This window comes from Polychytrium aggregatum, assembly GCF_025602895.1.
Source record: "Polychytrium aggregatum strain JEL109 chromosome Unknown BJ171scaffold_8, whole genome shotgun sequence".
Taxonomy (NCBI): domain Eukaryota; kingdom Fungi; phylum Chytridiomycota; class Chytridiomycetes; order Polychytriales; genus Polychytrium; species Polychytrium aggregatum.
In genome coordinates, this window is record NW_026516210.1 from 570420 (window position 1) to 598104 (window position 27685).

General features: G+C 58.1%; 12 protein-coding genes across 12 annotated transcripts; 7 read left to right on the plus strand and 5 right to left on the minus strand.

The window, feature by feature from the left end:
• Window positions 1-400: 400 nt before the first annotated feature.
• On the plus strand, window positions 401-1669 carry BJ171DRAFT_472696 (NUDIX hydrolase domain-like protein; the record flags this gene model as incomplete). Its single annotated transcript, XM_053108671.1, has 2 exons — window positions 401-825; window positions 1258-1669. The coding sequence occupies 2 exons, from the start codon at window positions 401-403 to the stop codon at window positions 1667-1669; spliced, it is 837 nt and encodes a 278-aa protein (XP_052969369.1).
• A 768-nt stretch (window positions 1670-2437) lies between these two features.
• Window positions 2438-3569, minus strand: BJ171DRAFT_494172 (uncharacterized protein; the record flags this gene model as incomplete). The annotated part of the gene is made up of 1 exon (XM_053109992.1): window positions 2438-3569. A coding segment is annotated over exon 1 (814 nt), but the record flags the coding sequence as incomplete, so codon positions are not given.
• A 221-nt stretch (window positions 3570-3790) lies between these two features.
• BJ171DRAFT_294731 (transcriptional regulator of RNA polII, SAGA, subunit-domain-containing protein) lies at window positions 3791-6040 on the minus strand. The gene is made up of 6 exons (XM_053106972.1): window positions 5723-6040; window positions 5249-5499; window positions 5019-5082; window positions 4772-4914; window positions 4348-4570; window positions 3791-4265 (listed from the first exon to the last, which is right to left on the minus strand). The coding sequence occupies exons 1-6, from the start codon at window positions 5892-5894 to the stop codon at window positions 3904-3906; spliced, it is 1215 nt and encodes a 404-aa protein (XP_052969371.1). The 5' UTR covers window positions 5895-6040; the 3' UTR covers window positions 3791-3903.
• Window positions 6041-6773: 733 nt separating this feature from the next.
• Window positions 6774-8516, plus strand: BJ171DRAFT_494179 (uncharacterized protein). Its single transcript, XM_053109993.1, has 3 exons — window positions 6774-7748; window positions 8014-8101; window positions 8304-8516. The coding sequence occupies exons 1-3, from the start codon at window positions 7093-7095 to the stop codon at window positions 8445-8447; spliced, it is 888 nt and encodes a 295-aa protein (XP_052969372.1). The 5' UTR covers window positions 6774-7092; the 3' UTR covers window positions 8448-8516.
• A 608-nt stretch (window positions 8517-9124) lies between these two features.
• Window positions 9125-13650, plus strand: BJ171DRAFT_494180 (uncharacterized protein). The gene is made up of 8 exons (XM_053109994.1): window positions 9125-9249; window positions 9517-10571; window positions 10747-10877; window positions 11091-11287; window positions 11435-11782; window positions 12002-12205; window positions 12410-13045; window positions 13207-13650. The coding sequence occupies exons 1-8, from the start codon at window positions 9204-9206 to the stop codon at window positions 13551-13553; spliced, it is 2964 nt and encodes a 987-aa protein (XP_052969373.1). The 5' UTR covers window positions 9125-9203; the 3' UTR covers window positions 13554-13650.
• Window positions 13651-13842: 192 nt separating this feature from the next.
• On the minus strand, window positions 13843-15285 carry BJ171DRAFT_596856 (uncharacterized protein; the record flags this gene model as incomplete). Its single annotated transcript, XM_053114712.1, has 2 exons — window positions 13843-14234; window positions 14376-15285. 2 exons carry the CDS (start codon window positions 15283-15285, stop codon window positions 13843-13845), a joined length of 1302 nt encoding a protein of 433 aa, XP_052969374.1.
• Window positions 15286-15939: 654 nt separating this feature from the next.
• Window positions 15940-17835, minus strand: BJ171DRAFT_294768 (putative short-chain dehydrogenase). Its single transcript, XM_053106973.1, has 6 exons — window positions 17307-17835; window positions 16985-17095; window positions 16759-16838; window positions 16600-16653; window positions 16397-16472; window positions 15940-16269 (listed from the first exon to the last, which is right to left on the minus strand). The coding sequence occupies exons 1-6, from the start codon at window positions 17724-17726 to the stop codon at window positions 15958-15960; spliced, it is 1053 nt and encodes a 350-aa protein (XP_052969375.1). The 5' UTR covers window positions 17727-17835; the 3' UTR covers window positions 15940-15957.
• A 690-nt stretch (window positions 17836-18525) lies between these two features.
• Window positions 18526-20290, minus strand: BJ171DRAFT_558062 (WD40-repeat-containing domain protein; the record flags this gene model as incomplete). Its single annotated transcript, XM_053113129.1, has 6 exons — window positions 18526-18784; window positions 18941-19049; window positions 19224-19291; window positions 19402-19491; window positions 19665-19856; window positions 20097-20290. 6 exons carry the CDS (start codon window positions 20288-20290, stop codon window positions 18526-18528), a joined length of 912 nt encoding a protein of 303 aa, XP_052969376.1.
• Window positions 20291-20568: 278 nt separating this feature from the next.
• On the plus strand, window positions 20569-23195 carry BJ171DRAFT_494186 (uncharacterized protein). Its single transcript, XM_053109995.1, has 4 exons — window positions 20569-20982; window positions 21379-22114; window positions 22248-22274; window positions 22543-23195. Exons 1-4 carry the CDS (start codon window positions 20922-20924, stop codon window positions 22979-22981), a joined length of 1263 nt encoding a protein of 420 aa, XP_052969377.1. The 5' UTR covers window positions 20569-20921; the 3' UTR covers window positions 22982-23195.
• Window positions 23196-23687: 492 nt separating this feature from the next.
• BJ171DRAFT_421197 (kinase-like domain-containing protein) lies at window positions 23688-24557 on the plus strand (the record flags this gene model as incomplete). The annotated part of the gene is made up of 1 exon (XM_053107475.1): window positions 23688-24557. A coding segment is annotated over one exon (870 nt), but the record flags the coding sequence as incomplete, so codon positions are not given.
• A 614-nt stretch (window positions 24558-25171) lies between these two features.
• Window positions 25172-25970, plus strand: BJ171DRAFT_494188 (uncharacterized protein). The gene has a single exon (XM_053109996.1). It carries the CDS (start codon window positions 25185-25187, stop codon window positions 25962-25964), a length of 780 nt encoding a protein of 259 aa, XP_052969379.1. The 5' UTR covers window positions 25172-25184; the 3' UTR covers window positions 25965-25970.
• Window positions 25971-26263: 293 nt separating this feature from the next.
• Window positions 26264-27579, plus strand: BJ171DRAFT_494190 (uncharacterized protein). Its single transcript, XM_053109997.1, has 5 exons — window positions 26264-26445; window positions 26637-26789; window positions 26926-27035; window positions 27144-27265; window positions 27359-27579. The coding sequence occupies exons 1-5, from the start codon at window positions 26286-26288 to the stop codon at window positions 27441-27443; spliced, it is 630 nt and encodes a 209-aa protein (XP_052969380.1). The 5' UTR covers window positions 26264-26285; the 3' UTR covers window positions 27444-27579.
• Window positions 27580-27685: the final 106 nt, after the last annotated feature.

Consider the following 27685-nt stretch of genomic DNA (forward strand, 5'->3'; position numbering starts at 1 on the left):
CCAGTCCGCTTTCCCACGGCCATCGCATGCCGCCCTCCGCCATCGTCTGGCTGCTGCTCGGTCGCTGCGCGGTTGCTGCTTGGTCGCTGCTTGGCAAGATAAATAGGTGGCCCACCTCCTCTCCGTCGACTATATCCCATCCCCAACCAGCCCGCAGCAACAAATATAGCTCTTTTTACTTGCCCCTGGACTGCACTCGATCGCTTCCACTCCCGCCAATCGCTGTTGCAGGCCAACACAGTATCCTCCAGAACCTCCTTGCCAGATCTATCGGCACATTTGACTGTTCCCACGCCATCTCACCGATCTCATTGCTCGTTGTCGAGCCTCTTCTACTCCCCCTCGCCACATCTGCCCAACTCCCAACATCCTACCAACACCATAGCCACCCCCTTCCATCATGCTTCTCAACACCGTAAGCTCGATTGTGAGCCAAGCGGGGCAGCAGTGTGGACTTCACATTGCCGCACATCCCGCAGTGAGCCAGACCCTGCTCCGAGCGTCGTCGCTGGCACTTGCAGCGACAGCGACCCGGCTGGTGCCCAGAGCCTATTCGCTCATGGCCGCCAGATCGCTGGCTTCCACCTCTGGGCCGTTCCAGTGCCACCCGTCCGTGGCATTTGATGCCCCGACCATGGCCACATTTGAGCAGCGCATCGCACGCCACTCGATGCATGCTCCCAAGCTCAAGTACAAGTATGACACCCAGAAGGTCCCGCTTCGGAAGGCCTCTGTACTGATTCCGCTCTGTACCCACCGCGGCAATCCGGCCGTCCTCTTTACGGTCCGAAGTCAAGAGCTCAGGAAGCACCGAGGCGAAGTGAGGTGTGTTGTTGCTCTTTGCCAGCTGCTTGAGTATCTCGTCTGCCCAGTTGCTCGAATATCTCGTCTGCCCAGCTGCCCGTGTCCCCACAGCCCCCTTCCAGAATGAATCATGCAGTGAGAGCCAGCCAGCGGGCCCTTGATCAAGGCTCGGCTGAATAGGGGTCCTCGGGTGTCGTCCCAGTCCACTCGAGATCGGAATGGCCCTCCAGCATTCGGGATCTACTCGATCTACCGACTGTACAAACTGGCTCCCACGGCGGCACATCTCACCCTCACTTCCTTTCCTCCTCACTTCCTTTCCTTCTGCCCACCTCCCCACTTTCACACCCTCGCCCTCGCCATTTGGTCCTCATATTGGTCCTCGTATTGGTTCGAGAGTAAAGCCTCGCGATTCGTTGATGCTCACCCACACTCATTTGCCACTCCGTGCAGCTTCCCTGGCGGCGTCCAAGACGAGACCGACTCCTGTCTCAACGAAACCGCTCTGCGCGAGACCTTCGAGGAGGTCGGCATCCCCCCGTCGCAAGTCAAGATCCTCGGCGACTTTCCGCCCGTGCCTGACCGAGAGTCTGTGATCGAGATCACTCCGACGGTTGGCTTTATCGGCGAGATCGACGATCCCAAAGCGCTCTGCTACAATCCGTCGGAAGTCTCAGAGGTGTTCTTGATGACCTTGGACGAGCTAACGGACAAATCCAAGCATAAATGCAAAAACTTCAAATGCCACTGTCTCGGCGTTCGCATGAACGGCACCGTCTGGGAGAAGGACGACAAGGTCATCCGGGGACTGACGGCCCATATCCTCGAAAACACGCTCAACACTCTGCTTCATACCAAGGTGTAATCGATCGTACCTCCCCATCCAACGACCGACAACCCGGCCGCCTCACTCTCACCGCATTTCTGCATCCTCGACAATCAGTTTTTGATTCAGTCGCTTTCAAGTACCGCTCCATCTCAACCGCATTCTTCGTTTGTCCGTTAGTGGACGTTTCTTGGCTCCTTCAACTCCCCCCCCCCACATCTTCGTTCGCTCCTCACACATATATCCATACTTTCGCTTCTTGTCTGCTTGCGCATCTGCAGGCTCAGCTTGTGCTTCCAGTGCCTTCACTACTCTGTACATACCTTCTTCTTCGTACTCGTCACTGCTGGGTATATCAGGCAAACCCTGACAGATTTCGGACACAGTGTGCACCGGAACTCACGTCTCGCCTCCACAACCCCTATGCAGTTAGTTACTGTTATTGTTCATAATTTGGTTGCTCCAACACTGATGGATCGACCTCATTGCCTTTACGTCCTCCCCCGATATCGAGAGGCCGGCCGACTTCAATAAAACTGCCGATTTAAAATCACAGCAATCACCATCAAACCTTCCCCCGAGCGACCGAATGGTGGTTGGAGGTCAGCGGTAGTCCATTGTGCTAGGTGATGGGCAAAGTGGAAGCGGAACAGCGGCCTCCAAGATGGCAAGTCGGCAATTGCCGCCATCATCCCACTGCAGCCGGCAACAGTCGTGAATCCACATTCACGGCCGAATGGCTCTCCAAGAGATCAATTTCAGTTGAAACACAACGGGGCAGCCCTCATCAGAGACATCTCGCGGGTGTGGTCCGAATTCTTCGATTCTTGGCCCGTTTTCTCTTGAGTGCAAGGTGTATTCCCCCATGGCCCGCCCGATGCAGACTTTCATGAGTGAGTAAAATGCAAAGAAGGTATATACGCCCCAGATCAGACAGAGTCCTGGTGGGTCAATACGGACGGACCAAGCGATCACAAGGCAGCTGTCCGTGCGATAGCTGTCCGGTTCGGTCATGGTGATAAGCTCGAAGGACGAGAGCAAGGTAGTAGGGTAACCGGCTCAGGTTCGCGGAAGGTATTGGATCGATATCGCTGCTCAATCTATCCCGTGATTTGAACGAACAAATATCGTTTTCGTTGCAGCCGTACGGCGACTGCGGCCCCACAGCGGAAGCAGTATACTCCGCGGTTGTGCTGGCTGCATGATCTGTCTGGAGCTGCAACTTGGTGGATTGGTGGGTGTGGGCGAAGCTGGGGCTATTTGGTCGCATTGCCAGGAAATGTGTCTCGACTCTTGAAGTCGGCCGAATGATGGTGGATCCTGAACGGGTCCAGGATCAGGCTCAGTCGAACCCGAGCTGTCGTCTTGGGAAGAGCCATTTGAGCGAAGACAGGGCATGTCTTGGCGGACCCTGGCGCGGTAAGCCTCGATAGCGTCTCGTCGCTTGCGTTGGAGTACCATCTGCAGCCGCTGTCGACTCCGGCGCCGTGCCAGCAGTAAACTCAGCCCAACAACCAGTCCAACAAAGAGGCAGCTGCAGACCACGCTTGCTGCGAGGATGAGCTTGATTCCGATGGTGTCGCTGGGGAGTCGCTGGGGCGGAATCGGCGTGAGCACAGCCGGGGATATGCTAGTGCGTGCTGGCGAATGAGTGCGGTCGGAAACAGACGGAGGCAGAGACGAGGTCGGTGACGGAGGACGTGAAATGGGAGGAGCCGGGCTTGTCCGGGGAATGGCCGTCGGCTGTGATGATGCCGATCGAGCCGTGGCTTTCCGCTGCGGCGATGGACGCGATCTTGGATTGAGCACTTCCATGACGGGCGGCAGCAAGGATGTGACTGGGTGGCCGCCATGAGCAGGAGAGTGCGACGCCCACGGCGACCAGCTTTGCTCAGAGCGACTGCTCGGAGGCATCTAGTCGAGGCAACAGGTGTTTGGCGATGCGTTGCTGCGGGCGATACGAGGCGTGAATGCACACCCAGTCGCGCAGAGTTTTGCGCATGTTCATGCCGCCGAATGTGTCTGGCCGGAGTGGGAAAGAAGCGCCAGGATCATGGCGGGAAGCCGGGCAGCAAGCAAGAGCCAAGGACCGAGCGAACCTGTGATAACAGCGGAATCACTCGCCGCCTCTCGATACACCCGCACCTATCGCACATCGGATGTATGCTCGCAGCTGTATCTCGTGTTGTCCACCGAGACTGGTATTCGGGCTTTGGGGCAGCAGTCCGTATATGATGGGCGCAGGGTCATGTCTTGTGCCGTCTCCACTGGCCCTATCGGAGCTCTCGCTGCTCTGGGACAGCTTGCGAGTGCGGCAGACTATTCTCGTCCTCGAGCAAGTCCCAGCCGCAACCAAGTTTCTCTTGGAGAGTGTATCCGCTCGCTGATCGAGTCAGTAGATGCGGAACCATCTCCAGGGCAAATCCGGCATCGGACGATCTGATGTCGTGCAGTGAGCTCGGCCCATAGAGGGCCTCCCGCTCGCTTGCCGATCGGTCGGGGGGTCGCAATCCACCAAACTCGGACCGGCCTCTCCGGCTGGAGTCGGGAGACCCCGACTTGGGCTTTGGACTCGCAGCTGTCCCATTCGCCAGCTGCGGCGAACGCCTTGGGTTCGTGCTCTCTGTGATGGCATCTGTCAACAGCCAAGGGCCCGCTGGGTCAGTCAGGGGTCGACTCGGCAAAGACTGAGCCGCCCTTGTCCAAGCTGCTCTCACCTTCGGTCACGGTTGCCGCTGCGAGGCTTGCGGTGTTCTCCACGAGCTCTATCGAGTTGGCTCCGTTCTCTGCTTCCCCCGGCTTGGCATCCGCCTTTGGTTCGGCAATCTTTACATCGACCGCAGCAGGCTTGGAGGCGGCCGTGCCCTCGCGATTCGCTGCTGCGTCCTCGGAGGTTGTGAGCTTCTGCATCAGTAGGCTCATGGTGTCCTTCATGAGGTCCTGATGGCGCATGGTCGATGATTAGAGCCTTTGCATCAGCACCACACCACACCACACCACATCGCACTGCATCAGCACTGCACTGCACCACTTGGATCATCAATCACAGTCGCGTTCCATGGCTCGCCAAAGTAGAGTTCAGGAGATGATTTGCATCTACCCGGCCTGTCGAGGGGCTGTGTGTCCTACACAGATACTCACGCTCAGTGCTCTATAGAGAATCTCAACAGACTCGTCGCTGATGTTGGCGATTTGGTTGAAGTGCCCGATCAAGCGCATCCGTTCGCGCAAGTCTTCCTTTGACGGAATGTCGCCTTCGTCCTCGCAGCAGTAATACGACGCATCTATGCAACGACCGATGAGATCAGGTCCGCGAACACAGGATGAGATATGGGACGCTACCGCATGCCAACCCATCGACAGACCGGAGTGTCGCCCGACGACGTACGTGGAAAGGAGAGACCCTCAAAGGATGGCTTGACAGGCTTCGGGACTGTTAATCGTGGAGCCACCTGTGCGTTGCAGAAGCAGACAGATCGAGGACGACAGGAGCATGACAGGAGGGCCAGAAGCCGGGGGGAGTATGTCGCGAGAGCAGAGATTGTCGACACTGTTAGCGCATGAACAGTCAGCATCGAGCGCCGACAAGCACGCAGGGGCGAGGGCGGAAAGTGCTACCTTGAGCTGCATCAACCGGAGCCGATCGCTCTGGGATAACGACATGATCTGCTCGATCCGCATTTTCTTGCGTGCTTCAGCGGGGACCAGATCTCCGGTCGTCTGCCGTCGCTTCAGGGTCGTCTCCTGACTCGATGCGGCATTGGACTTTTGCACAGGGGCAAATTCGACAGACTTGGGTCCCGCGGGAGGGAGCACGCCCTTCTGGGCATTGTGGATGAGTCCGATGATCAGGTTGTTGTGGAGCGTCGCTGCGGGATGGGACGAGGCAAGTATTCAGATGAGCGCTGTTCCGATCGATAGCACTGGTCTGCAGTCTCCTACTCCACTTGCGCAACCCAGCTCTGCAGCGAGTGGACCAGGGCCGAGCGCACTGTGGCTGCCGCCGAAGCAATGCAAGTCCTATCCAAGTAGAGCGCTCGATCCTGGGAAGGCAGCGGGAAGGGAAGGAAGCGGACCAGGAACGAGACGCACCAGCTTTCCCTTTGAGGATCCCTGAGACTTGGGCATCAAACTTTTCTCGCTTGATCTTGCCGCCGAGGAATTCTTTGAACGCTGCCCAGTACTGCGGTCCACTCTCGCCCAGGAGGTTGGCGAGCTCGATCTTGATGGCGATGGTATCACGGCGGTCGGTTGCAAAAGTCATTGTTCTCTGCAGCGTTCGGCCCGGATCAGGACTATGGTTTCAATATGCAAAATCGATCGTATTCGATACTGGTATCGAGACGGACTTTGGTGAGCTCGAGTCAGATGGACTCTCTTGTTCTTGGGATCGGCTCGAGTCGGCCCAGTTCGATGGGTCGTGCTAGTAGACCAGACGAGTAGGAATCCAGCGTGTCAGACAAGTCCAGTATCCCAGGAGACAAGAGACACCCTGTGTCGGGTGGATATCGCTGAGGAGTATTTGGGGCGAGAGGTATGGCAGCCCGGATGGATGGATGGAGAGCGAATGGCGGTCCCGTTGGGTTTGTCTGGAGCCGATGCACTGCACAAATGGCAACCAGAGACCCGTAACAATCGCAGCATCGTCAGCAGTGCGCGACAAAGCCTGTCGACCGATCGCCGCACAGAGCGGCATGAGATCGTGCCGGATGGAGCATCACGATCGATGGAGATTGCGGCCGAGGATGGATGCATCGCACTGGCACCGCCATTGGAGACAAGCAAGGCGGGGTGGATGCGAACATGAGGCAAAGTCCATGGCAAGGGCTACTGACGAAAGTGCCATCGTGGGGCTGTGGCAACTGCCGTCGACAGATGGACGGGCGGATGGATACGCTGGCATCCGCCAGGTCGGGCGATCCGGGCAGGATCTAGGGTGTGGGCGATGGCTTACCTGTGTGGGGTCGGCACGGATGTGCAGCGACGATGGCGACAGGCAAGAGGGGAGAGACCAGGCCGCCCCGACTCGCGGTTGAAAAATCAAGGCCAAAGCCAGGCCCGCCGACTTGGATCGGTCAACAACTATTGCCCATTGCCCACTCACTGCCCACCACCACGATCGAGCCATCCGACTGGTGCCGAATCCAGGACAGGGGAATCTTTAGTGAACTCTACGTGAAACACAGCGATGGGGCTCTGACGCAACAAGAAGTGAGAAGAGAAAGAAACGAAGCAAGAAGCGAGCCCAGGCAATCAACAGGCAGGCGGCTTCCGGACAAAACTGGGCCTTTTTTTTTGGATGTCATCCACGGAGTATGCAGGTCGGACGGGATGGACGCAGCCGAGGGTAGACGCAGACAAGTGTACAACAGTTACAATGCAAAGGGTTGCGCGGGGAGGGTGGGCTGGGAGAAGAAGGGACACTCGGCTCTTCGGTTGGACTAAGCGTATGGGGCCTTGGCATGAGATATTCGGTTGAAATACAGTTACTTTTCGAGGGCAGCAGCAGTCTCGACCTGGACCTTCTCGATGGGGACCTCGGGAACCTCGACGCCCTCGGGGGCCGGGGCGGTGGCGTAGAAGAACGTAAGGCCCTTCTGCTGGACACCCGAGTAGATGGATGCAACGGTCTCCTGGACAGAGGTTTCCGAGACGGAGCCAAGGGCGCTGCGGGCCGAGGTGATGGCCTGGTTGAGGATCGAGGTGGCGCCAAGGGAGGAGGCGACGGAGCCACCGAGCTCGCGGGCCTGGCCCACAATCTCACCGGCCTTCTGGCGGGCCGCCGAAGTGGTGTTGACGGCGGTCTGGACGGCGCCGGGGACGTAGTTGAGCAGGCCCGAGGCGTTGATCAGGGCATTGCCGGTAAGGGACAGCTGGCCGACGGTCGATCGCAGGGAGCCCTCGTTGTACCACTTGCCGACAACAGGGACGTTAGACATGTAGTCCTGGGCAACGTGGAGCTCGGAGTGGTCAGTGATGCGGATCAGGCCGGTCTCATCGGGCTTGAGCTGGAGCTTGATGATCTGGTGGATCTTGATGGGCACCAGACCGCCGAGGGCCTTGGGGACCAGAACCTGGTCGAGATCGATGACGGCGGTGCTGTCGCCCTCCTCGTAGGCTGGCGGGCCGAGGACAGGACAGCGTTAGCAATGGGGACGGCGCAACATGACAGGGCTAGGTCCTCGATCTGCGCAACCGCCCGAGCTGCTCCCTTCCGAACTTGGAGTCTGCAGGCAGGATCCGGCAGGCAGCAACAACAGACAGCGACAACAGACAGCGACAACAGACAGCGACAACAGACAGCGACGGTGGAGGAAACCCAGTCGGATCGCACAACCGCAGGATACATTCTGGGCACAGGGATGAGGCCAGGAGATACGTACTGACGCTATTGACCTGGGCGGTGAGCTCGGTGCAGCTCAGGGCGAGCTGCTCGTAGCTCTTCATGATCTCGGCCTTGTTGGCGAGTTTCTGGAATCGCAGGAGCAGGGGGTGTCAACAGGATGGAGGCGCTGGGTCAGAGCCGATTGGAATCCAGCGCATCTGCAGCCAGAGATAGAGGCAGTGCAGCCCTGGAGAGCGAGAGATGGACGGGGCAATAGAGAAGATGACCAAAGAGAGAAGGAGAGGACAGACCCAGGCGGGACAGGGTCCCGACAGGTCCGGTGCCTACCAGGTAGGGGTTCTGCAGCTTGCAGTTGTCGTCGTAAAGCAGGTCGATGCTCTCCTGCTGGTTGGGGATGTTGGTCGAGATGATATCGCGGGCAAAGGCAGCGATGAGCTGGGTTTCGACACGATCGTGTTCCATGGTGGCTGATGGGGGAGCAGAAAAGCGCAGGAGAGGCGGGCTGGGGCAGATCGAGACGAAGACGAAGACGGAGGCCAAAGGCGGTGGGTCTTGCGCCATTCTTTATATTCGGGGCGGTGGGTGCATTTGGCAGGCTGTGCGACCCTGGTTGCCGCATCGAGGCAGCGGGCACATGCCGGGGGGCGACCGGGGCAGCCGCGGGCTGGCCATGCGATGCGATGCGATGCGATGCGATACAATGCGATACAATGCGATGCCAGGGAATGCCGAGCGATGCCGAGCGATGTCGAGAGATAAACGATGTGGCCAAGGCCATATCAGCGATCTGCCACTCGCCTTCGATTAATGCGGACGAGGCGATTGATGCTCGGCCCTGTCGACATGGCAGAACAGCATGCGCAGAGCAGCGACGCCACCAACGGACGCTTGAAGAGCATGATGCTGTCGCCTCTCCTCCCATACGGCAGCCGCAATCGAACAACACTTTGCTCGATGCCACCCCACCCGAATGAGTGAATGAATGAATGAGCGAATGGGCGAATGAATGAAAGTTGCCAATGTTCGTATTCTCGGTCTCGGTCTCGGTCTCGGTCTCGATCTCGATCTCGGTCTCGTCTCGTGCGCAGCGGGTCTTGGTCCGCTTGTTGTTCCGTGCGCTCCTCCGCCACCCCACTCTCCAACGAACTCGCTGATCTGCCAGCACCAGCGCGGCGACCACACCCGTATTCCAGCATTGCCTCTCGCATCGTCGCCATCCCTTGGACCATGGCGTCCGATCGAGAAGAAGAAAGTGGCTGGGAGACCCAGTCAAGTATGTCATGCGCTTGGTGTCCTGCACTCTCCGCGCATGTCGGCGTTGCAGTCCCAGCCTTCGTTCGCCAGCCGGGAGATACCGCCGATCCTCCCGCACCAACAAACGAGGCGTTGTATCTTCAGCATCTCTGTTCCCTACTCTTGCGTAGCGCTGTGCTTGCGGCCTCGCCCTTCCACTGTGCCAGCGGCCCCGCTTACCCGTACGAAAGGCCGGCTCGTTTCTTACTCTTCTCGTCTCTCCACACATCCCGACACCGACCACCAGCCAACAACGACGATGAGTACGACAGCGAATCTGGGCCTTCTGAGCCCACTGGACCGGCGCACAGTATCCCCGCCTTGTTTTCAGCCGCGGAGAACAGTCCGCGGCTGAGGAATATCACTCGGATATCCGACTTTGCTCGGCCCCTGACCTTGCGCCCAAACCACATCCGCATCCGCACCGGAGTAGACCATATGATGTTCGGCGACACCGATGACAGCGAATTCGATGACTTTGAAGACTCCATGGACGGTTTTGATATGGACGATATGGACGATATGAATGATATGGACGATATGAATGATGTGGATGATATGGACGATACGGACGATATGGATGACTCTGACGATTTCGGCAGCGAGCTTGAATATGCCGGCAACTCGCTCCTGACCGCTTCAAGCCAGGGTCACCCGAAATATCTCTTGGCCGTCGAGAGTCACTATCGCGATTACAAGTCTGACCCCGCTTGTCGAGAGAGTCAGCATCGACTCTTTGCCCTCTGGTCGGGATGGAGCCCGGTCCATCTCCATCGCATCAGCTCCGCCGAGCGGTTCAGTAAATGGGACTCCCCAACGGTCATCGATGAAGACGCATATATGGCATGCCCGGAACCCTGCCGTCTGGTTCATTTCGACCTGACCCAAGATCGCAACAATCTGTGGGAGGCCTCCCCAAACGAGTTCCCGATCGCCACCGTATATACGTTCGTGCATGAAGTCCATGACTCCTCATACCGGCCCGCTCTGATCGCCCCTGGCTATCCGCTGCAGTTCCTCAACTCGCCGTCTAAAAGCAACCATCCCCAGTGCGCCGCCGCCATCTGCCTGGGCCCTCTGGAAGACTCTGTCTTGGTGCAAGCTGGCAGCCGACGCATCGTGTCGATCCAGCGGCCCTTCACCTTCTATGGACGATACGTCTACCGGGGCGGTCTCCATCCCGAGCGACCGGATAAAGTTGGCATTCACGAATCAGGGTTCTCGGATGAACAAGTGCCTAACGAAGCAGCAATCGACGACATGTTCCCAAACCTCTTTGGCCACACACGGTTCTTTGCGACGGTATGGGACATCCTGCTTTGGATATGGCGCAAGCATTTGATATATCGCTTTCCCTTGTGGCCCTTATAGCCGCTGTCGCATGTCGCCAATCGAGTCGCCTCCATCGACGCGAGCGTCGTTTGTTCCTATGGCCTTGCTGCAAGCCGCTCCTTTGACTAATCCCGTCGGTATCTAGTGCAAGCAGTCAACAACGTCGATTCCGATACTCCAGCTCGACCGTCCCCTGTGCTGCACATACAAATACGGATACATGGCCTTCGGGACCACGAACGGCGAGCTTATTGTGTACTGCATGATGGGCTCAAGGTAACCACAAAACCTCCGCCGTCTCGATTATGCTGGGGAGTCCGCATAGCCTGCATTTGCCATGTTTCTGTGTCTGCAAACCCAGCCAGCCGCGGGATAGCCCGTGCTTCCACCAGCCTTCTCCGCCCCCGCCTCTTGGCAATGACTTGTACAGATACTGACCCTTGACACCATACTACATCCGCTGCTTTCGATCACTGCGGCCCTCGACAGTCCGAGGCTGATTATGCGACTTAGTCGCGATCACAACCTCCTGAACTCCATCGAAATCATCCGGCGCAAGATTCATGTATCTTCAGAAACCGAGGCGCCTGAAAGGACAGCATCGGATGACATACAAGTCGAAGACGACGACAATTATCGCTACCAGTTCCTTATTGTGGCTGCGCTGAACTCTGGATCGGTCCACAGTATGTACCCGGCTGCGGGACGCCCTCAGACCTTGCCATCACGCACAGCTATCCTCGCAACAGCAGCAGCGTTGATGGCGGTGGTCAGAACGGTGGTATCAACAGCTGCTGACTCGTCCACCTTTTACCCCTTGCGACACGCCTCAGTCTACGAGATCGGAGAACACAGCCATGAAACTGACAGCCAGGGATCCACCGAGGCTGATCAAGACAATCTGCCGGCACCCCGGCTGATTCAGCGGATTATGTTCCCAGATGCATGTGTTAACGACGCCAAGATGTCCCCCGATGGCAAGTGGCTGGCCTGTGCAGGCGACAGTGGATACATCTGGGTCTGTCGCGTGCACTATAGCGACAAGGCAATCAAGAGCAAGAAAGTCGGCAGCGTCTTCATCGATGATTCAGCCGACCAGCCGTTCGTGGATCAACCCGATAACGACGAGCCAAACTACGGCCGGTATATTTACGTCTCCCGGCCCGAGCAGATTCCCATAGGTATTTGATGTGGACCAAGGCAAACCACAGCAGGGACAGCAGGGACAGCAGGGACAGCAGGGACAGCAGGGACAGCAGGGACAGCAGGGACAGCAGGGACAGCAGGGACAGCAGGGACAGCAGGGACAGCAGGGACAGCAGGGACAGCAGGGAAACAGCAACACGAGTCAGTGGTCCTGACGCGCCTCTCTTCTTTCCTCTTCCTGTTTCGCCATTCAGATGATATCCTGCAGGAAGAGATCACCGGCCGAAGAGTCGGCCCCTCCGAATCTGATGGCGAGCCGTCTCGCAGCCACATCTCCACTCAGTATGTTAGTTGGAGCAGCGACTCCAAGTATTTTGCACTCTCGTCCGATTCTCATTGGATCGTTCTTGTTGCCGAGCCTGCGACCAAGTCCGTGATGCTCAAGATCCTGGCTGGAGGTGGGAATTCTGCACCCCTTGCAGGCATCGTTGAATGCTTGCTGCAAACAAAGAGCGCTGCCTCGCTGCCTGTCAACAGCCATCCGTGGAGGGGGGGAGGTGGTGCCGCTTGCTGCTGCAATGATGCCGCTGTCGCACATTGCTCTCGGACAGCATATCCTGTGCTGAACTTTTGGTGCCTTTGTTGCCACTGTTGTGGACCAGCGCCCTCCGTCACTGTTGCCTTCCATCCCATCCTGCCTCGTATCCTGGCCTTCCCGAACCGCTGGGGATACACCCATATTGTCGACCTATCGTCATATGTGTCGGCGTGGGAGCTGGCGCAAAGCAATCCGGCGTATCCAGCCCCGCCTAGAGAGCAGCTGAAGCAAGACATCCGTCGTCAGATCCTGGTGGCCTCGTTCCAAGTCGTGCAGGGCTCTCGACACTCGGGTTGGGGTGGGGACAGCACCGACCCGTATGATACGGATCAAGACAGCTTCGACGATGAAGAAGAAGACGACGACGAGGACGGTGAAGATGAACATGACGAGCATCACGGCGGTGACCACGGCCACGATGATGGCGAAGGTGAAGGCGGAGTCACCGGTGAAAATGCAGGCTCGCCCCAAGTCGGAAGGCCAGCCCTGGCCCCTGTAGCCGGCTTGAGCGGCGACCAAGAAGCAATGGCGGATCAGGTAGAACCCGATGATGGAGGCGACTCCGAGGACAGCCAGGCTTGGGAAGATATAAGTGAAGATGAAACCGAAGGCGGCGACCGAAACACCGAAAAGGACATTGAGGTCCTGGCCAAAATCAACGGTATCATCTGGAGCCCCGATGGTCGCTGGCTCTATATCGGTAGGCGTTTGATTGTGAGCTGTTTGGGTCAGTTCCGCTGTCCTTGAACAATGCCTCTGCTGTGGCGGTGGCCCGATGACTCAAGACGGACTCGCTCGACTTGTGTATATTGTGTTTCAGCCGCGGTACTTATGATGGATCTCGATGCCACTACTCGCCAGCCACTGCCCAACGGGTCCAGGTCTACCCCTTCATCGGCATGCCCGCCCCGTCGCTTGTCGATCTTGCCCGTGAGCAGATATGGCACGATCGAGGACAGTGCGGCATCGACATCAAGCGGCCCATGCCCTACACCACGGCTCAAGTGTCACTCGCCGTCGGAAGCCAATACCCGGAACTGGATCCGAGCATCGAAGACCAGGCCGACAACGTTACTGGCCCGGATGGCTCGCAGATCGGCGAGCAATTCCTGGACCGCATTGCGCGGGACTGGGTTGATGAAAAGCCTTGGGTTGGGCACTGGCTGACACCCAGTGTCGATGCCTGGAGCGATGTTGAGAACGAATAAAGCCAGGCGGGCTGCCTTCCTCCCTTGGATGGACGCATGGTCATAGGGAGGTATTGCTGATTCTCACCACACATCGGACGAAGTAGGTTTGAGAGACTCACAATGGAGAGTGTATTGGCATACTTTCAATTTAGTTCACCCCCGACCCATGCATGTTCATGAGGAAGATGGGTGCGGCAGCCCAATCTGGTGTGGTATCAGTAGCAGGGCTCTGTGCGCGATCGATCTGGATATCAAAGTTCAGAGACCGAAATTCCCCAGTGCTTGGGCCAGTACGACTCCCTCAGATCTATCTGTACTGCATGTACGAGTGCTGGTTGCAGTATGTATCGCTGTAAGGATAGTCGACGGCCAAGCGGCACATGCGGCACTTGGGGAAACTGGGATCGTGATGCTCGCAATAGGGGCTGTCCTCTCTATAGATCTTTTTGAGGCATCCTCGGTTCTTGTAGGCAATCCAGTGCGAGCAAAAAGGACGGTTGGGGTCGTGGACAGTGCAGTAAGGGGTGTGCGACTGTCTCGGGCCTCGGCATGGACTGCCCTCGAGAGTCCGTGCGACGCATCGGGGGAACTCTGGATCATGGGCTCGGCAGTAGGCTCCATCGCGGCTCGTCACGAGCGAGAGACAGGGACGTCCGTTCACGGTCAAGGAGCGGCATGATGATCGTGGAGACGTGGTGGCTATCGATGATTATACGGATCAGTCAGGGAGACGATCGTATACAGTTAGTATGGGGCGCTTCGGAACGATGTTCGACCACTAACGACAGCAACGGCGGATGCACGGCTGATCAAAGCCGGGTGAGTCGATCGAACACTTACTCGGCGATCGTGGGGACTGAGGGGACTGCTGGGCCATAGTCCACTGGTTGCGGCGGGCGATTTGGCTTGTCGGAGTCGATGGGGCTGACACAATGGCCATTCTCAGGAGGCTAGGAGAGGCAGCAAGACTGTCGTCCGAGTCCGAACCAGAGTCTGAAATCGACTCCGAGTTCGAGTGGGAGTGACGACTGGAGGGCGAGGAAGGGCTGTAAGGCGTGGTGGCAGCGCCATAGGAGCGCCGAGGAGGTGTCGAGGGAGACGCCTTTGAATTGGGAGTGCGGCTCTGGCTCTGGCTCTGGCTCTGGCTCTGGCTCTGGCTCTGGCTCGGAACGAGGGTGCTGGCACCGGGACCGGGACCGGGACCGGGGCTGGTGGGAGCGCTGTGGGTGATGGTGATGGTGATGGTGCTGGTGCTGGTGCTGGTGCCGGCGCGCGGAGAGGCAAGACCTATAGCATTAAGCTTATCGATGATTTCATCGACAGAGCTCGCCGAGAGCAAAGTGGGCTGGGAAGAGGAGCGGTTGGTGAGCACGGGAACATCGGCGTCATCTTGGGGAACAGAGGTCGGGACTTGGTCGCTCTGGGTGGCCGAATCAGGCGAGCTTTCGTCGGGCACGGCGGGCACATCAGGGACGTCGGGGACGTCGGGGACGTCAGATACGGCATCGGGCTCCTGAGATGCTGTGGGGGCGGAGGGAACGAGGGACTGGGTGTCCTCAGAGGCGGGCTCTTGGAGATCCAAAGTATCGGTGTTCGGGACGGTCTGGCCCTCGGGCTCGTTCTCAATGGGGGGCTCAGAGCTCTCGTGCTCGTCCGACGGAGCGAGGAGGTCAGTCTTGGACGACGGCACGGTAGGCTCGGCGGCTTGGGTCGAGGAGTCGGGGACAGGGCTTGCGCTGGAAGGAGTCATGTTGGGCGAGTGCTCGATTGCAGGAAGACTATCGGCTGAGGGCGGATTTGTTGGATTGGACTGGATTTGGTGGGCAGCTCCTGCTTTTATGGCCCCCGACTCGCCGTTTGTATGGAGGCACCCAGCCCGACGAACCCGTGCGGATACCCAACGAGCCCTTGCGGATACCCAGCGATGCCTCCTGGCCCGACCGGCGGGCCCGTCATTCAGCAAGGGGGAGGGACACCGCGCCACTGAGAACTGTGCTGCATCGCCTCATCGGATAGTGGGCAAGGGGAATGTCAAATTTGCTGCGGCGCGCTGGCCGCGTCGGAGGCGGTGCGGGAGAGGGGGAGGCGCCATCCACCCCTGTCGCACCACTGATGTTGAACTCTCCAACTGGTGCGCGATTGCGTGCAGGATCCGGGTGTTGTGGCTATGGCGACGATGGCCCCATGGGTATCTTGCTCGCGTCACTCGGCGGGCGCCGCATTTGCGGGTGGCCCACGACACAGCGTTGAGGAGAACATATATTGTGCCAGACGGCACAGCGAGCCCGTTTCGAACCGGGATATATGATTTTTCTCTTTGCCCTGCGCCTTTCTCCCTCATCCCAGGCATGTCTTCTTCCTCTGAGCGCCGAGTACCGGGGCAGTAGCCAGCCTCCCCCCCCCCAGCGGCCATCCCGCCGAACTATTGCCGCTTGACCTTCTCCATCTTCTTGCCAAGCCCAAACCGCCAGGTGATAAAGATTTCCATGATCCAGGTTGGGAGCAGGGTCAGGAACCAGAAGATCCAGCTCATCTGCCCAATCCAGATGGTGCTTGGGACCTTTTTGCGGAGCAGCCGCCCAGCCAGCCGGATGGCAAAGAGGGCAGGGTCGCTACCGTTGGAGTGAGTCGAGGGTCGTTTGTTGATTTGCTCCTTCAGGATTCCATAGAGGGAGCCGCCTCGGGGCGAGGCGGGAAAGCCCTGGTTGAATTGCTCCATTCGTTTGCTGGTATTCTGGCCGATCGAAAGAGCACCCACCCGTCGCCCGCCATCACACTGTTCAGCAGCGGCAATATCTGTGGCGAGCAGATACAAGAGTGGGCAAAAGGTTTTGCCTGGCTCAGCAGATACAGCCTCTTACCAGCGAGATGTTGGTTTTGACGGCCCCAGCGGCCACCAAGATCACATCGATGCCAAAGGGATGCAGCTCCATCCGTCTGGTAGCACAGCCATCCACGACAGCGTCCCGCGGCAGGAAACAGCCAAGCAGCAGCAACAGAGGGTTGGCATCTGGCGAGCCCCTCCACCAACCCCCACGAGCACATCCTTGCGGCAGCGACTTACAGGGCGGACGTGATTGCGTGGACGGCTGCCTTGCTTGCGCAGTACACTCCCGTCCTAATAATCGACCCGGCCTCAGCGGACAGAGCCATCGATAGTCCCAGGAATTGCTGTGGGGAGTCGCAGCTGCAGTGGTGCGCTCGAAGCCTCGGCCCCACTTACCACGGAATGGGAATGAACCCCACCATGCTTCCAATATTGACGATTCTCCCCGTTTGTCTTGAGGCCATATGCGGCACCACCTGTTGCGAAAGCAACGGCATACGCACCCGTCGAAGAAGAAGAATGGCTCAGCGCTCACGTCAGACGCCACAGGCCATCTGTGGTATCCACTTCCCGCTGCGAGCTGCTCCTCTCTCATCCGGAGCTCGCTGTCGGATATCCTTACCTCCTGGATGGTGTTAACCAGGCCAAAGACGTTTGTTTCGAAGGTGTCCCGCATCCCATTGACATCGACCTCGACCACCGGCCCCGAGAATGACACGCCGGCGTTATTGATCTGAGAACGAGGCGCAAATTGTGTGAGCGGAGACCATCTTTAGCCGAGTCCCTTGGCCGATTCCGATAAAGTCAATCTGCCCCACGATCGACTGGGCCTCGGTACTTGAGCATGCGGCCCTCCGGTGAGTCGAATCGCTCTCCACGGAAACCCCTGCCCGCTTCGCTTGCGCCGATGCTGTCGCTTTCGCTATCGCCGTCCTTGCCCTCACCAGCATGTCAATCTTGCCAACGCGTTGGACGATTGCTGTGATGGCCCGCTTGACACTCTCCCGATCAGTGATCTCCATGATGACCACCGTGACGTTCGGGTCGTCCAGCGACACCAGGTCCACGGCGGCATCTGCTCGTCGCACGGTCGCAAAGACCCGGCACCCCATCGTCGAGAACGCCTTGACGAGGGCATGGCCGATGCCTCCCGTCGTGCATCCAGTGATGACAATGACCGGAGCTAAACTGCTAGCCCCGGCGCTCTGCTGTGGCGATGACGCTCCGGGCTGGCCGCTGCCGTGGCCTCCGTTGCTCTTATCGGCCGGTGGGCTCGGGCAGGACGGTGGCGTGAGCGGCGGCGATTTGTCCGTGGCGTGGTCCTGCGGGCTCGATCCGTTGCGGGTGCTGTTGAAGTGGCTCATTTGGAGCTCGAGTGCATCCAGGGTCGGACGGCTGGCTGGCTGGCTGCTTGGCTGTTTGGCTGGCTGATTAGGTGGTGAGTCGAATTTGAAGGTATGGCGATGGTAAGCCGTTTGCAACGAGATTGGCCCAGCGCTGCTTGAGGCGAATCAGCGAATCAACATGGGCGGGGAAGGATCCAGCGGGAGTCGTCTGTGCCGTTTTTTGGCGGGCTTTGTCGATGCGGAATGGTGCTTGGCGGCCGTCGCGGGCGACCGCCTCAGGGGTCGATGTGGCGCTCCATGGGGATGAGTCTGCGAGATACGAAGCTTCATGAGCCCAAGCAATGTGCCCAAGCGACGCAAGATCCCGGAATCGAGCCGCGGGAGGTTCCAGTTGCTCACCGGTGGCATTGTATGCAGCACTTTGCTCCGTCAAGAACCGGGCCAGCTCGTCGAATAGATGTGGGTGCTATACACTTGCAACACCCAGAACCAAAGTGAAAGCTGCGGATATTCCGCCGTCCGCGATAGCTTTTCTCCTTTCCTCAGACTCCAAGGCGCACCCAGCAACTCGTCGGATGGTTTTCGCCGCAAACTGCGATATTCGAGCGACGGATCTGATCGAAAGCACGGTGCTATTGCGAGAGCGCACGATTAGCTGGCTCAACTGCCATGACCCGGCGCTCGGTCAAGTCACTCGTCTTTCCATCCCGCGACATCAGCGGCTCGATTGATCGCAATCCAGGATGTGTATAAGCACAGCGGCTCCCCCAACAACGATATCCACAGAGCCAGTCGCTTGCGCTCTATCAGGCAATCTCTATATCTGCTTCGCCATCGCGGCGTCTCCCCAGGATATGAGCTGCCCGTCCGCCGAGGTCGAGACCATGGAATGCATCTTTGGGTGGTATGCCACGCACAGCACAGTTCTTGAATGGTCGCTGAGTGTCTGCAGAACGTTGCCTTCGACGAGATCCCAGATGAAAATCTTGCCGTCCTCGCTGCCGCTGATGCAGTAAGCGTCGTTGTTGCTGAGGGTCGAGGTGAGGCGGTAGACGGTGTTTTTGTGCGAGCGATAGCTGTCAAGGATGCGAACATCATGAGCAGGATGGAAGGTGTGAGTCGTGTGAGCCGTGTGAGTCTGGATATGAACGTGCTTGAATCGGCCAGGCACCTCGTCTCGCACTCGGCTTTGTTCCAGCAGCAAGTCAAGTCGGAAAGACAAGTGAACGCACTCGCAAAGTAACCCGCCGTTGTCCTTGTCAAAGAGGCGAACAGTTTCGTCCAGGCTGCTGACGAGTAGACAGGCCTTATCGTTCGAAAACCGTGCTGACGTGACCGGATCTGAACAGAAGTTTGGGCGGCAGAAAGTCAGCGCGATGTCCAGGCTATGGAATCAAACACCAAAGCCCCAGGCGAATGGAATACAGAGCACCGCAAAACAACCATGCTGCCATCAGCGGCGTAGTCATGGATATGTGAACTGAGTGAAAATGCTCCTCTCGACTGAGCGCTTACGTCCAACGTCGTCCGTCGTAAGTTGACCCATGCGGATATCGTAGAGCCGCACTTTTCCATCGACAGACCTGTATCGGGAAGAGCGTCAGTGATCAGCGGCGGTCTGGGCCCAGTAGCCATCAAAAGTCAGCCCCCTCGGCCGTCACCATCTGGCTGCCGTTGGTGACAAGAAACTCACCCAACAAGTATCTCCGTGCCGGCAACATCGACCGAAGTTACGTCGTCCTTGGCCTCCTCTAGCTGTTGGATCGGAAAACGGCCATGGGATCTATCCGCCAATGAAGCAGATCGGGCGAATGGTTGCCCCGGCTTCAGCCCAGATATCGACTGTGTAGTGGCTGCGGCCAATACCCGTGCCGATCCTCCCATTACCTCATCGATGCAGAACCTGCTCAGAGTCGCTGGATTGATGTCCGCAGACACGCCGCACACCGGACCTACCTGGTGTCCCAGATCCTGACGGTTGCGTCGTAGGATCCCGAAACGATAACCGAGTTATCGTTGTTGAAACAGACGGCGTTAATACGGTGTGTGTGGCCGACGTATTTCCGGATGATGTTTCCGGTCGGGATATCCCATAGGAAAACGGTCTTGTCCATACCGCCGGAAGTGAACTTGAGGTCGTCGGATGAGCTGCATGCCGATCCCCGATCGAGCAAGACCATTCCATATTGCGGCAACGAAACAGTGTCAGCGAAAGCTGGCCTTACAAGATCTTGGTTGATGCCATCCAGCTGTAGCCAGGAGCAACTCGGACGGACTCGACACCAAGACGATCTGGGGGCGCCGTGAGCAATGAACCAACTTGCCATCGGCTTGCCTCTCCTCCTCCAACCGAGATCGCTATTCCAGAACCGTGGCAATCGGACTTACATGGCAACATCCAGGACTTCGTATCCATGTCCCTTGAAGGTTTTGATGCAGAGTCCGGTGAGTGGATTCCACAGCTTGACGAGGCGGTCGGCAGAGCCAGTCATGCAATAGGATCCATCGGAATTGTAGCACACCGTCTGAATCTGGGCAGTGTGTGCAGGGATCTTTTGGATGGGTTTGGTGGGGAAGGACATGGCGACGGCTCCGGGACTGGCGAGTGCGAGGATGTCTGAAGCTCGAGAGGGAGATGAGGAGTCGGGCCAGCGCTCCAAACGAAGGCCGATGCTGTCTCGGATGCGGCTGTCGATGCGAGTCTCGGAAGCGATCGCTGGATCGGCTCGGGATGCAGTTTGGCGGCTGAGGGGGCGACCCCGGAGCAAATGCGAATCGGGTTGATCTCGGCGTTGGCCCGATCGAGCCGGATGATTGACGGCAGTCGAGACGAGGTTGATGGCAGTCGAGACGAGGTCGATGCTGGCCGAGCAAACGGATCGCGCCCTTTCTGCCCGTCTGGCCCTGGACGCTCCACACAGCTCACAGCACTCGCCATTGTCGAAGATCGCCGACAGCAAATGTTGATCCCATATCGGCCTGCGTCGATCCAGATTTGTGCCACCGGCAGGCCGTCGGATTCGCCATGATTCAGCCCTTTGGCGGTCTTGCACGGTCGAGGCGAGGCGAGCCCACTCCCGCGCTCGGTGTCGTCGATGCGATTTCGTCGTGGCTCGCCCTCCCGTCCTGCAAGTTCGTCTCCATCGTCCACCCCCATCTGCGTCGAGCAGCAAGCGCATCCGAGCCGAAACCGAGTGAAGACACATCTCCGAGATGAAGTTGGCTGCAGCGCTGATTGCATTGATATCCGTCGCCGGTTCCGTCCGTTCACTTGGTATGTGCACAGGAGCGGGCCAAGAGATACTGGAGCGCGCTCTGGCTGCAAGACGGCGCTCGGATCGCCGATGAAGCAACCGAGAGTGTCTGCTGGGCGATGCGATAGCGGCTGTGGGATGCACCAAACGAAAGCATCTCGCAACGACAGCACCGGCTCGCCGCGCGGTCTTGATAAATATCTATGGGCTGTCGCGCTTGTGCACTTGGAGTGCGGCATGTTCGATATCGCGGTGCTGGTTCTCGCGAACATGCCATGCAAATCCCCTGTCCAAGCATTCTCCAGCCCACCCGATCGCGGCGCTGGCTTCCCAGCTTCTCTTACTAAACGGCATTCCAACTTCACGCTGCGGGCACGTCCTGTTCTGTTTGCATCTCATTCCATCGGCTCCGGTAGCTGTTCCTATCAAGGAGCTGGTCGGCGACGTTCGGCCACAAGGCCTCCTCAATGAAGCCGATCTCAACCTGAGTCTCAAGGAAATCACCAAGAAGCTCGAGTCAGGCGACTCCCAGGTCGCGAAATCCAACGCCATGGCCGAAAAGGCGGCTTACCCCGATGACGAACCTGTCGTGATGCTCGAGAAGCGCCCCCAGAAGCAAAACAGGGTGCCCCGAAAGAAGCAGCGTGGCAAGAAAAACATGATCGAGGAAAAAATGAAGTCGGGCCGAGTCGCCGACCCGGCCGAGAAGCCCAGCAAGGTCAAAGGCAACGGCTCGGGCGATGGCATTGAAAGACTCAAGAAGACGCCCAAGAAGAAGCAAGGCGATCCCGAGGCGAGGCTTACTCCCGAGCAACGCGAGAAGGAACAGTACTGGCGGCTCATGAACTCCAAGGCCGAAAAGCCCGAAGACACCATCGAGCATGACGCGGACCCGCTGCTTCAAGCGCAGGTCATCATCAAGGGCAAGCCCGAGAGCGAGACCATCAGCAAGAATGATGTTCTCTACGACGTGCTTGGCTCGGATCAAGATCCCAGCCCACTGGCCAAGAGCAAGCCCTTCCTCGATGTGTCTGCAGAGGCTCCAGCAAGACAAAATGACCAAGACATGCCCTCCGACAGCATCGAGGAGGCTTCGGTTATTAAAATCACAGACGAAGGCAAGGTCGAGACAGGCAAAATGGCCTCCCAGCGGTGAGTACCTGCCTGTCGGCGATGCGAAGGCTGGCCGTGTGTGGTGAGTTGAAGGTACTTTGTAGGCGTTCGCATGAGTGACTGTCTGCATGAACGGGAATTCGGCTGCTAACGTGTTTGCCGATCGATTCAGAATGGCCGAGGATAAGCCGGACCCTGCGTGAGTGCCATGATGATTGGTGGTCGGCGTTGGAGGTGACGCACAATCAGAACAATTTCCCGAGCATGAAGCCGCTCGCCCCGACTCTCTGATGCTACTCAGTCCGGCCGTATGCTCACGGCGGCTGACCCTCCGCGATGGCCGTCACATGAACATCGTTCCGGTGCCAAATAGCGCTGGCCACTCTACTATGCTTTGCTTTTCGTTGTGTTGATTTGCTGTTTTCTTTCAATTGACTACTCCCCCCCCCATAATCCTTTTGGAGCAGCGATGCAGTCGATAGAGTCACGTTTGAAGTCGCCGCCGGTGTTTTATCCGAGCCTCTTGCTGACAAATCTGCCGTTGTCGAGGGTGGCCTCGAGGGGCCAACTCGTCTCGAAGATGACCTGAGCCCCGACCTGGAAAGCAGCAAAAACGCGCCCATCAGCCAAGAAATCGAGTATTACTCGGTCTCCGATGCCTCGGGCTTGACCGACGACAACCATACTTACGAGAACACCCAGCCGGAGACTTGGACCAGAAAAGACGAGCCCCTCGGCGCTGCTGCGGAGGCGTCCGATCGAACTGATCATCTCGCCATCTCTGCAGAGGAGTTTGATGCGTCCCGAGACAGAGAGTTTGTCGGACTCCTCAATGCCCCGGGTGGCATCCACGACGAGGAATACCGCGATTTCAACGAGCGCTTCATGATTGAAGTATATGCCTGAGGCGAGGGGGGAAGTGCAGCATGATGCGACCCATTGGCATCGGCTCGCTTCCGGTGGAGCGCGACAGGCATAGATATGTCCTCCGGGCGAGCATATTCGAATCGTTGACACTTGAGATAAATGGTGCATATTTCGAGCTGGGTGGGCTTTGTTTTAGCTGTTGGGGGCGTTGCTCCCAATGGCACTCCAAATGAAGGAAACGATGGAAAGTTGCAATCCAAATCACAGTCTCGAGATACAAGGGGCATTCGGCCATCTGGACAGCGCGGCGGATGGGCGTGTGCAGGATCATGGATAGCGATTTGCGGGGAACTCGAGAGCGACTTTTGGTTTACTGCGTGTCGAATAGACAATTAGACACACCATTCCTCTCGAACGAACGCAGGTCGTTGTTGGACCGTTGCACACTCGGTCGGGAACAACGGAGCCGGCCAAATCATTCCCGAGCCCATGACGGACGACATCCAGCCAGTCGGCTGATCGACATCGCTCAGCCCACACAAGCCATCCATATTATCCGCGTGGTGGACAGTGTTGTCACCCGCCGAGCAGCGCCACGTTCTATTTTTATCCCCTTCAGGTTTCACCTGTGTCAACTCTACCACCTCCTCGTCTCACCCAGCCATCGCCCGCAACCCGCTCAGTCGTCGCCGCTTCTCATCGTTCTCGATCCCTCAGCAGTAGTCGTCACTCCCACGCCGCGCCAATGTCTGATAGACTGTTCGCCCGATCCACCAGGGATCGCCCGGCCTGGTACATTTCGCCCAGCGACATCACCAATCTCGCAGCCAGCCCCATCGGTCGGGGCGGCTTTGGTGAGGTCCTGACAGGAACGTACTTTGGGTCCAAGGTGGCCATCAAGCGACTCCTGGGCAGCTACAACAATCGCGAGCTCGCCGAGTACAACCACGAAATCGATATCTGGAAGCATCTCTCCCACCCCAACATCTTGCCTCTCCTTGGTGCCTGTGACAAAGATGATGACAGCCAAGTATCTCCCTTCATGGTGTCGCCTTTCATGGCCAATGGCACCCTCCGCAAATATGTCTCCGACAACACCGTCACTGTGGAGGACAAGCTTCGCTTGCTCTACCAAGTTGCATCTGGTCTGGCGTACTTGCACGGCCGCCGCATCGTCCATGGTGACCTCAAGGCTGCAAATGTCCTTCTGGACAATTCGTTCAATGCCGTCGTCGCCGACTTTGGCTTGTCCAGCACCAAACACACCTCTGCTTCCTTCAACCGGACAAGAATCCATCGCCCCGATGGCGGGACCGAGGGCTACATGGCGCCCGAGATGTTTGACGAGGACGACCCCAGTGGTTCTTCCCTAAAGACCGATGTCTATTCGTTTGCCATCACGATGTACGAGGTCCTCAATGACTCAAAGCCGGTTTGGGTCACTGCCAATGGCCAGGCAATGAAGCCTGCCCAAATCTTGTCTCAGATATTCCAGAATAAGCGCCCCAAGCGACTCGATGGAGTTCCGGACGACATTTGGCTCCTCATTGAGAGTTGCTGGGCCCAAGAGCCTGCCGACCGCCCCTCGTTTTCTGAAATCCTTGCTGTCCTTGAGCCCTACAGCTCGCCAAGCCTGGGTCCAGTTCTGAACTCGGGAATCGCATCGACTGCCGCGCCGTCAGCTGGATCTGAGTCCCATTCGCCGCTTGATGGGCTTGATTCGCATCCCATGATATCAAGACTTGTCCTTCGCCGTGCTCGCATGGGCAACGATGACGCATGCATCGAGATTGCCCGCACCATCACCGACGGCAAGCTAGCATCCGATCCCATCTGGAAGAAGGCATCTGCCATCATCCAGTCCGTCTTTGAAAGCAAGGATGTCAACACCTGTGTCGAGGTCGTGCGCAAGGTCACCCGGGATAGACCACCGTCCGACCCTTTCTGGGCCCAGATCGCCGATATGTTTCAGCTGATCACCAAAGACATGTGCCCCGACGCACGCAACGAGCTCTTTCGCAGAATCACCGATGGCCGCCCTCCGGTAGACTCAATGTGGTTCGCTGCGTCCTCGGTTGTGAACCAGATATCTGATGAGATGAGTGCCGAAACCTGCCTGGCCCTCGCAACTACCCTCACCGACGGTGTGGATGCAACGGATCCAGTCTGGTCCAAAGCGGCGCTGTATTTCCAGGCCGCCGCCAACCACGAGAACCTCGAGGCGTACTTCTACCTGGGCTGGATGCATTTTATCGGCCTCGGTGTTCCGCAAAAGGACGTCGATGCGCTCGACTACTGGCAGGAAGTCAGCACCAAGTCCACCAACACAATGCACAAACCCATCGCCACCCACATGCTGGGTTGGATGCACTACCTGGGTCGGGGCACCCAACGAGACGAGCCAAAGGGCGTCAAGCTCATCCGAAGCAACAAATCGGACGAGTTCCCACTCGGAGAAGAGAACAGCTTGGCCGCCTATGGGCTTACTTGCTCCGAGGAGTTGGCCGCCTGCAAGTTTTTTGAGCTGTGCCGGCTGGGATCCGATCAAGAGTGGCTCTGCAGGCATCTCATGGCCGTGTGTTTGGTCCAAGGGTTTGGTACAGGAAAGGTCCAGAAGAAGGCCGCAGGAATCTTTGCCCAGCTCGCTGCCCAGAATCATGGCGACAGCCAGCATTGGCTGGGAACGTGCCATCTCTGCGGCTGGGGAGCACCCAAGGACGAGTCAAAGTCTTTCCAGTGGTACAGTAGTTCCGCCAGCCAGGACAACTCGTATGGACACTATCGTCTCGGCGGATGCTATTTCCGCGGATGGGGAGTTGCTCAAAGTCAAACCATGGCCCTCAAGTCGTTCCGCAAGTCGGTCGAACATGGAAATCGCTACGGCCAGTATCAGATGGGCTTCTGCCACCAATTTGGCATCGCCGCTTCAAAGAACATTGGCACCGCCATTTTCTGGTACCGCAAATCTGCTCAACAGGGAAACGACTATGCCGTCAAAAGGCTCGAAAAGCTTGGAAAGTAGCGTGCCCCCGCCCTGTCGTCACCGCTGTCCGAAAGCGGATCCCAGGAGCAAATGCACGGCCGAAAGATGGATGCGAGCAAGGGCTGAGGGTATCGGTATTCAGGAGTGCCGTCGCTGCCATGTGAAACAATACACGATTGGCTCCGTTTGAATGGGCATTGTAGACGCCTCGTCGTCTCCGATACCGCAAGAGGTGTGGCAGCTGGATCCTCCATATTCCCGTAGCGAAACCAGCGGCGGTCATCCGCCGTGCTGCAGCCGACGGCGGTGCCGACCGTTCTGGATGGGAGGAGCACATCCCGGGTGCCATCCGGCTGAGTCATGCTGACGGCGCGCACCGTATATGACGAGCCCCACCGCACTCGGCGCCCGTCTTCCCATATCTCATCCTTCACCCCAGAACTTGATCCACCCTCCCTGCACGTAAGCGCCGCGTATCTATCCATGGCCGACAAACGACGAAAGATTCTGATCGCCCTCGGTAAGCGCACGCCCATCGTCGTTCTTCGCCCCCTCCCCAGCTGGCGCGGAGTTTGAGAGCGAGAGCACCCTCCTGTGCCGCCCAAGCCGTTTGCGAGGATCTTGCAGCGACCAGGGTCTTCGACCGATACGATCGACCAGTTTCGTTAGCAGACGGGCGCGCTGTGCTGACACTCTTTCTCGACCCCGCAGACGACTCCGAGTCGGCGCGTTATGCCCTCGCCTGGTCGATGGAGAACGTCATTGACTCGACCCGCGACCATGTCGTCCTGCTGTCTGTGGGAATCTTCCACGATCGCTGGAACGAGCTCTTTGTCGCGGCGATGGGCCCGGCCTATACTCAAGGTAAGCCTGTGGGTTTTGGATCTGTTCCGACGAGCTACGATTCTGGCAACGACCCGGCGAGGCAGGACAGGCCCTGAGGACCACCGTTCGCTCTGCACCGGCCTCCCTCTGATGCGTGCCTATGTCGACCATGCAGAAAACCGAGAGCAGCTGGAGATGCAGGCCGAGGACTTTTCAAGAAAGATCCTCAATGATGCCACCAAAGTCATCCAGGAACACGCTTCAAATCTCAACGACGGAGCGAGTGTAAGCAGCGCTTCATCGGATATATCGATAGGGGAGGCTCATATCGATCGTGGAAATGAAAGCTCGAGGCAGCGTTGCTGATAGTGCACCTCGCTTGCAAACAACCAGATCTCGCACGAAATCTTTGCCCTGAAAGGCGGCGATCCTCGCGACGTCATTGTCGACTTTTGCCACAACATGAATGCAGATATGCTCATTGTCGGAAGCCGCGGCATGAGCAATCTTGGCCGGTGAGTCCCCAGCCGCTTTGAGCGGTTCGACCTTGGCGCTGAGTGGCGGTTGTTGCAGCCGTTACTGACCCGAACATGCCCATGATTCCGCAGGGCCCTGGTCGGCTCGGTGAGCGAATATCTGGTGCACCACGCTCCGTGCCCTGTCCTCGTCGTCCGTCCAAGCGGCCAAGCCTGATGCAGCCGGCGGGCGCATGACTGCATGGTCTGCCAAAGCGACGCCACGGAGTTCAAACAGACGGCCGCCAGTGGGTGCGGGGTTTTGGCCTTGCACTTGGTTCTGATGATCGAATACATCGGGTATTTGAAACGCAGAGCTTGGTCTGGGGAGCGGCGGTGTGACAGCAGCCTTCATGGACACGGATCGATCCAGCCAATCCAGCCAATCCAGCCATCCAGCCAATCCAGCCAGCCAATCCA

Excerpts from the sequence above, each read along its gene's own strand:
- BJ171DRAFT_294731 (XM_053106972.1), bottom strand. The coding sequence starts at position 5,894 with ATGACTTTTGCAACCGACCGCCGTGATACCATCGCCATCAAGATCGAG. Across the intron at positions 5,083-5,248 it reads TCCGGTTGATGCAGCTCAAG|GTGGCTCCACGATTAACAGT; the intron begins GTAGCACTTTCC and ends TGCAACGCACAG. Across the intron at positions 4,266-4,347 it reads AGCGGCAACCGTGACCGAAG|ATGCCATCACAGAGAGCACG; the intron begins GTGAGAGCAGCT and ends GGCTGTTGACAG.
- BJ171DRAFT_494179 (XM_053109993.1), top strand. The coding sequence starts at position 7,093 with ATGAGATATTCGGTTGAAATACAGTTACTTTTCGAGGGCAGCAGCAGT. Across the intron at positions 7,749-8,013 it reads GCTGTCGCCCTCCTCGTAGG|TGACGCTATTGACCTGGGCG; the intron begins CTGGCGGGCCGA and ends GGAGATACGTAC. Across the intron at positions 8,102-8,303 it reads TCGGCCTTGTTGGCGAGTTT|CAGGTAGGGGTTCTGCAGCT; the intron begins CTGGAATCGCAG and ends TCCGGTGCCTAC.
- BJ171DRAFT_494180 (XM_053109994.1), top strand. The coding sequence starts at position 9,204 with ATGGCGTCCGATCGAGAAGAAGAAAGTGGCTGGGAGACCCAGTCAA. Across the intron at positions 11,288-11,434 it reads GAACTCTGGATCGGTCCACA|TCTACGAGATCGGAGAACAC; the intron begins GTATGTACCCGG and ends GACACGCCTCAG. Across the intron at positions 12,206-12,409 it reads GCTCAAGATCCTGGCTGGAG|CGCCCTCCGTCACTGTTGCC; the intron begins GTGGGAATTCTG and ends GTTGTGGACCAG.
- BJ171DRAFT_294768 (XM_053106973.1), bottom strand. The coding sequence starts at position 17,726 with ATGAGCCACTTCAACAGCACCCGCAACGGATCGAGCCCGCAGGACCAC. Across the intron at positions 16,839-16,984 it reads TGGTTAACACCATCCAGGAG|GTGGTGCCGCATATGGCCTC; the intron begins GTAAGGATATCC and ends CTTTCGCAACAG. Across the intron at positions 16,270-16,396 it reads TCAAAACCAACATCTCGCTG|AATACCAGCAAACGAATGGA; the intron begins GTAAGAGGCTGT and ends TCGATCGGCCAG.
- BJ171DRAFT_494186 (XM_053109995.1), top strand. The coding sequence starts at position 20,922 with ATGAAGTTGGCTGCAGCGCTGATTGCATTGATATCCGTCGCCGGTTCC. Across the intron at positions 20,983-21,378 it reads CGGTTCCGTCCGTTCACTTG|CTGTTCCTATCAAGGAGCTG; the intron begins GTATGTGCACAG and ends CGGCTCCGGTAG. Across the intron at positions 22,115-22,247 it reads GGCAAAATGGCCTCCCAGCG|AATGGCCGAGGATAAGCCGG; the intron begins GTGAGTACCTGC and ends CGATCGATTCAG.
- BJ171DRAFT_494188 (XM_053109996.1), top strand. The coding sequence starts at position 25,185 with ATGCATTTTATCGGCCTCGGTGTTCCGCAAAAGGACGTCGATGCGCTC.
- BJ171DRAFT_494190 (XM_053109997.1), top strand. The coding sequence starts at position 26,286 with ATGCTGACGGCGCGCACCGTATATGACGAGCCCCACCGCACTCGGCGC. Across the intron at positions 26,790-26,925 it reads GGGCCCGGCCTATACTCAAG|AAAACCGAGAGCAGCTGGAG; the intron begins GTAAGCCTGTGG and ends TCGACCATGCAG. Across the intron at positions 27,266-27,358 it reads GGCATGAGCAATCTTGGCCG|GGCCCTGGTCGGCTCGGTGA; the intron begins GTGAGTCCCCAG and ends ATGATTCCGCAG.